Source organism: Belonocnema kinseyi, chromosome 3 (genome assembly GCF_010883055.1).
Source record: "Belonocnema kinseyi isolate 2016_QV_RU_SX_M_011 chromosome 3, B_treatae_v1, whole genome shotgun sequence".
Lineage (NCBI taxonomy): Eukaryota > Metazoa > Arthropoda > Insecta > Hymenoptera > Cynipidae > Belonocnema > Belonocnema kinseyi.
The window spans coordinates 68,152,303-68,159,174 of record NC_046659.1 but is presented as its reverse complement, the minus strand read 5'-3'; the positions used below and the strand labels follow the sequence as shown (position 1 = coordinate 68,159,174).

Sequence of the window (6,872 nt, the reverse complement as noted above, 5' to 3'; positions counted from 1 at the left end):
TATTTTTCCGAATGACCATTGGCTTTTTAATCTTTCAAATTGCCAGATATCACAAAAAATCGCGCGAAACTCAAATCAGCGAATAATAATTTTTAATTTGAATTTCTGATTGATTTACATTTCGGTAATTTATTTTTATAAGCATGCCATATTTATTTCAAATAAAATTTCTTTTACATGGCAATCGTAATTTGGAAAAATGAAGATTACTACAAATGGCAATGCGGAAAACAAAAGAATGAGGGCAAATGTAAAATAAAAAAGATAACCGATGGTAATTCGGAAATATTGAATTTTGATATCACTGACATTGGAAAAAGTATTATTTGAGGAATATTCATGCTCCTCATTTTTCACTAACACAAAGCCACTACAAATAAAATAAAAAATTACTATCAAGATCTAATTCATAACAATAAATATCAAAAACGTTTTTGAGGATGTAGAAGAAATGGTTATAATTCCTAGTGAAGCACATCTACATACAAATTTTTTTTTTCACTTCTTTAACTAATTCCTTTTCTCATACATATTTTTGCCAATAAGTTTCTTTCGCTCCATTTTTTAGTTTTATAAGGGTCTATTTCTCGTGGAATATTTCCAGAAATTCTTGTCTAAATACATAAATAATTATCAGCTCCATCGGTAAAGATCGGCTGATATGAGATCGATTCTGGTACGAGCAAATCGATGGTCGATAAGGCCCAGCTCCTTCTTATCAATTGTAGCCCAAGCCGACTTGTCGTGAAAAAAATCCGACGAAAATAGTAAGCAGTTTTGCCGTCTCCGCTCAACACAGAAAACTCGATCACAGTTTCATCTTCATTATTCTGGCCTTCATCATCTTATCTTGATCCACATTTATTTCTTTATCTCGATTTAAATTATGTAAATTTTTCTTATTTGGACTTGTTTTTCAAAACTCCATTAATCTTACTAGTGCCATTAGAAGTGGTTTCCTTCTTTTCCATTCTCGATTTTTTTGTATAGTTCCTAATGTAGAAAGAGCCAAAGAGGTAGATGAAGAGAATGGCATTAATGGTCAGGAGGACGGCAAGAGGTTTTGGGAAGTTGCAGTCTGAGAAAATAATTTGTGCATTGTGAACGAGGATTATGGAAAACTGGATTAATTGAAGTGAAGTTAGATATTTTTTCCACCAAAGATATTTTTGAACATCGGGACCAAAGGCTGAGAGCATGTAATACGTGTACATGATGACATGGATGAAGGAATTGATGACTCCGAGAAGAGTGGGGTGACCTCCTGGTACATATCGGACACCAATCCAAGCGCATACTGGCATCATGGCGTGATGGTAGACGTGGAGGAAGGAAATTTGACGGTGTTTCTTCCGAAATACAAAGAAGACTGTGTCCAGAAGTTCTATTAGTTTACAGATGAAGTATGCGTAGACTCCTCTTGCCATCTAGAAACATATTTACAATTTAGAAACTTAATTCGAAATAGATTATAATAGATTTAATACTTTCACAACGATTCATTATAATAAACCGAGGTGATTCGGATTTCAATCGTGTGCAAAACTATGAATTTTGCGAAACCGATTATGTATTTAATTTGTTCGTAAGAAATAGATCAATACCAATAAACAAAAAACAAATTGTAAACTTGATATTTTAATAACTTCTGGAGTCTAGAGGCTATCCATAAATTACGCAACTAATTTTTTCTACTTTTCACTCCTCCCTTCCCTCTCTCATGTAACAAGTTGTAACAAAGTAACTTAGGCCCCCTACCTACCCACCTTACGTACTTTTTTCAAATATTTTTAGCCTTGTGTTATTAAATGCCAAATTTAATAATACCAAAGTTATAAACATAAATTAAGTGTAATATAAAAAGAGAATATATAATTTTCTAAAACCTTTTATCAAATCACTTAATTTAATTTTTTGTTATAATTTATGATTTCAAAACTCTTCACTGAAGATTTTAGATACTCTTATATCCTGTTTCATCTATCGTGAAATCTATAAAAATAGATCACAAATTCTGAGGGTGTATTTAGCAAATAATGCGACACCCGATATATTTTTTTTTTATTTTGAATAATTTGTGGGCGGTAAAAATTTAAAAAAAAATGTTTCTATGGATTTCTTATGAACATTTATTTTAAATGGGCGAATACCTTTTTAATTCTTTCAAATGTTTGGAAATACCCTTAACTATTTAGACATCACTTCAAATCCTCTCAATTTCCTAAATCGTGTGAATAAATTTATTTAAATGTTATAAAATTCCTTGCAATCTAGTGAAGATATATGAAATCTGATGACATTTCTTGCATTTTTTTGAATATCTTAAAACTTCCTTGGAATCCTTTAAAATGTCTTAAAATATTTCAAATTTTTTAAAGCTTTTGAAAATTTCTTAAATTATTTTAAAATCTAGTAAAGTGAGATAAAATATAATAATATTTCTAAAACATTCCTAAAATCGCGCGAAATATTTGCATTCGTGTGAAATTCTTAAAAATCCTGGAAAATTCATTAAAATGCCTTATTGAAACCCATTAATATCTCTAAAAATGACGAAAAAAAATGTTGTAAATCACTTCAAATTATTACAATCTTAGGAGTTCCCTTAAAACCTTTTAAATCCTTTGAAATCTTTTGAAATCCTTTGGTATTTTGGAAAGTTCTTAGAAATTTCTTGGAATCTTTCAAAATACCCTGAATCTTTAAAATCCTTTGAAAGCTATTTAAATTCTGGGAAACTATTGAAATTCTTTGGAATTTTTTTAAATATCCTAAAATCTTGCACTCTTTTCTTCAATCATTGGAAATGCCTTGAAACAATTTGAAATATTTAAAATCTCTTGAATTCTCGTGAAATTATATGAAATCTGATGATATTCTTTGATCTCTTCAAATTCTTGAAATCCATCGAAATCCCTTTAAAATATTTGAAGTCCTCTTTTAGATAATGGGATATTCATTAAAATACCCTATTCGAAGCTTTTAAAATCATTTAAAATGACTGAAATCCTTGAAAATGTAATCAAATCCATTAAAATCCCTTTAAAATTCCTTTGCATGTTTTAAAATACGATACAACCTTATAGGTCCTATAAAATCCTCCAAAATCTTCCAAAATTCGAAGAAATTCTTGATAATCGAATACATTTTTTTCTGAGTCTCATTAAATCATTAATATCCTAGGAAATTTTTTATAAATTTTGAAATCTGTTGAAATCACTTAAATTTTTTTAAATATTTTAAAATCTTAAAATTCTCTGAAATCTCTTCAAATTATTGAAATACACTTTTTATAAATCTTCTGAATTCTTTGAAATTCCATTAAAATGGGATAAAATCTGTTGATTTCTCGTGAAATTATAAAAAATCTTACGATGTCCTTGAAATTCCCCCTAAAAATCCCCTCGCCCCCAAAAAAAGTGTCAAGTATTTGATGAATAGCTTCCTATACTTCAGCATGTAATTGTAAATTTTAGGATATTTCAAACAGAATAATTTTTAAATTACACATTTTTCATGATTCAAATTGTACAATCATTATTCTTACAATTATTGATAAAGATTGATATTAATATACTTTACCGTCCTAATGTTTACAATTTGAAAAATCCAAATTCGCAATTTCCAAGAGGAAATTTTTTTAATTTAAGAACTTGCGATATATCAACTCTTTGAACAGTTTATTGAAACATTTTTAACTTGGAATTGTACCAACTCATTTAGTGCCTTAACTTGATTTGGAATCAATAAATTAAATGTTTTGACTTTCTGCGTTTTTGAGAAGGAATTGTATGTAAATCCAAAATTATAATGTTAAATTTCTACATTTCGAACAATTTCAAATTGAAATTCTTCAGTTTTTAATTCTTTCAATTGTATTGAATATGATGTAAATTTTAAATTGTCCTTATTTCGAATGGTTCAAATTTAGATTTATAATTTTTTAAAAGTTCCAGTTTTAGTTTTTATGCTTACCCTCAAAGCCTTTGGATTGTTAGAATAATCAACTGGTTGACAACCAAAGCTGTAATCATTCCACCAGCCAGCCATGAGACCTTCATGGACGAGGTAGATGCTGAGGAGGACTTGAATAAAATTGTAGACAATTAAAGTGTTCCTCAATGTGTAAGGCTTTTTATCCCTCATGTACCTCGGTCCCGCAGATACACTAAAGTATATATAAGTCACAACTATCATTATTATAGGCCCTGGTCCAGTTGCCAGAAACCAGTCCTTTGTCCTTGGATCTGCAAAAAAATGGTTAATTAGTAGCAGTAAATACGCGCGATCATGTTCCTGACCCTGTTCAAAAACTACGCTACACTGTCAGAATGGGGGGGGGGGCAGAATGTAGCATCACACGTGGAAAATATAAATGTGAATAAAAATGTCTTGAAATGGTTAAAAAAATTAACATTAGTGATTTTATTTAACAAGTTAAGCATCTAAATGGAGTTCACAAACTTTTTCCCCTGTTCCGCCCATTTCCTCTTTTTTTAAGCTCCTTTCTCCCAATGTTTTCAAGACACTTTCCCTTTTTCTCGTTCTTTTACTTGAACGCGAACTGAAATAATAAATTCTAATTGTAAGATAATTCTTTTTAATTGAAAAGTCTATGATTATATTTTAGGTTCAGGATTCATCTTTTTTGGTTAAAAATTCTACTATTTGGTTAAAGATTTAACTATTCACTTGAAAATTCATTTTTCTTAGTTCAAAATTAATTTCCTTAACTGAAAATTTTACTGATCCACTTTTGATTAATAACTGATCGTTTTTATCAGAAAAGTAAGCTATTAAATGTTGCATCCGAAGTCTTCTTTAGTTTAAAATCTATATTTTTTCGTTGAAAATTCAAGTACTTGCTTTAAGGTTAAACTATTTTATTGAAAAATCTTTTCTTTTTGGTGGAAATTAAACCTTCTTGTTTTAAATTTAAACTACTTGGTGGAGAGTTGAACTAATTTGCTATAAAAATATATTTGATTATTTGAAGATCCGTTTATTTTGTTGAAAATTAAACTATTTGGTTGAAAAATCATCTTTCCGGGTGAAAATTAACTTTTTGTACAAAAATCATCCTTTGGTGTTTAAAAGCCCATTCAAAACTATCATTTTAAATTGTAATATTAAATATTTTAAAGATGATAAATACTATTAGTGATCATATCATATAGTATCAAGTAACATTAAAAGTAAGTGGTTATATTTTATTAGTAAAAAATGTGATTTGTGTAAAAAAAAAACAGAAAAAATCGAGTGGAAACATAGCGGCTTCAATGTATGGATAGAATGAATGAATAAATGGTACATTATTATTATTATATATAATACGCTGTCCTTTATTCAATATATTGCAATATTCTTATCGGCACAAATATTCTTTAGCTGTTCATTATTAATTATTATATATGAATCAGACATCAATAAATTAGTAATTACCATTTCTATTGTATATGAGATCGCGCCACCAGTCTACAATAACCGACATTTCGCCTTCTTTGGTACTCTTCCTGTAGATAATTCTAAAACAAAAAATAAACATTCCATCCATTTATAGAACTTCATCTTTAGGTATAAAAAATAAAATATAGAAAATGAAATTTCAAAAGTAATGTAATATACTCTGCACTAAATATTATTATTCAAATGAAGCACGTCTAAAAAATGTTGAATTTGGAGTCTTTAAAAAAAATTTCATTTGTGTATGAAAATTAAGGCCATTTTTTATGTACACTTATTGCTATGATACCCTAAGAAAATGAAAAAATATAAATTTTTTAAGGTATACTTTTTTTTAACAAAGATCACATTTTTAAGATTCAGTTTATTTGTACAAAAACAAAATATTTTTTGTAGTAATATGTGTGATACTTTTTTAGTTGCAATGGATGAGCAAACCACAATTTCCTCAAATATAGAAAAAAAATGTTGATGTTACATTTTTGAAAAATGTGTGATTTTAGTGATTTGTGACTTTTTTAGCATATGTAAAGTCTTAGAAGAAGTTTTTTTTAGGTCTATAAAAATTATAGCCTGCTTCTTCAGTACAAACTAATTAGAGGTCATATGAATTACTAAAAAAATATATTGTTATTAAAAATTAACTAAATGTTGACAAAAACCATATTCGCTCATTTTCAAAAAATGTTTAATTAAATAAATCTGTAATTTTTTCATTTTAATCTTTAATTTTCGTTCTGCTACCCATTACATTTTTGTTTTAAATCTCAAAATAAAAAATTGTTGACATCAGAGATTTTTATTTGTATGGAAGCGTGGAAACACTTCAGTACTAGCCATTTTCGCTTGTAGAAATATTATATTTTCAACCCCCAAAGTGTGCGTGATATACTGAATATATAATGTTGGTTAATATTAAACTGCTCAAGAATGAACAATTTCCATTTTAAAAGTCTGCAAAAATTAAACAATAGAGTCCTTGCAAAAAAATGTAACATGGTTTTTAATATAATCCTAAAATACAAAAATAGATGATCATTTTGACTGTGAATAAACCAATTTTTGCAAAGTATCTATATTTTATTTGGGTTCTAGAAGTCAGCCGTAAGTCTATTAAAATCTACTTTGCTTTTATCCTCTTTGGTAGAAATGGATTGTAATATTTAAAATAATGATCATTTATTTTTCAATTTCCTGATGTAAAAAGTTGTCAAACAGAAATTTTCTTTCACCGATATAAATAGTAGGTCGTTCATTATTAATAAATGCAATATTGTTGCAAATAATGCAACAACCCTATTTTATATATCAACAATTGTGGGTCCGGATGCAATAAGGGCACATAAAATTTTTTCGTGCGAAAACGAAGTCCCCTGGAGGCTTTAGAAAAAATTTTCGAATTTTAATTT

General features: G+C 28.2%; 1 protein-coding gene across 5 annotated transcripts in view; it reads right to left on the bottom strand.

Annotated features, from left to right (window-relative positions):
- Window positions 1-489: 489 nt before the first annotated feature.
- The window catches only part of LOC117169630 (elongation of very long chain fatty acids protein AAEL008004-like), a 51,727-nt gene continuing 45,344 nt past the window's right edge, over window positions 490-6,872 (bottom strand). For 4 of the 5 annotated variants that reach the window (XM_033356096.1, XM_033356095.1, XM_033356097.1 and 1 more), the window contains 3 exons: window positions 5,443-5,525; window positions 3,976-4,247; window positions 490-1,427 (listed from right to left, as the gene is read on the bottom strand). In XM_033356096.1, coding sequence (XP_033211987.1) covers window positions 900-1,427; window positions 3,976-4,247; window positions 5,443-5,491 — 849 coding nt within the window. In that variant the 5' untranslated portion in view covers window positions 5,492-5,525 and the 3' untranslated portion in view covers window positions 490-899. The remainder of the gene's footprint in view (window positions 1,428-3,975; window positions 4,248-5,442; window positions 5,526-6,872) is intronic. The other variant, XM_033356099.1, reaches the window with a different exon arrangement.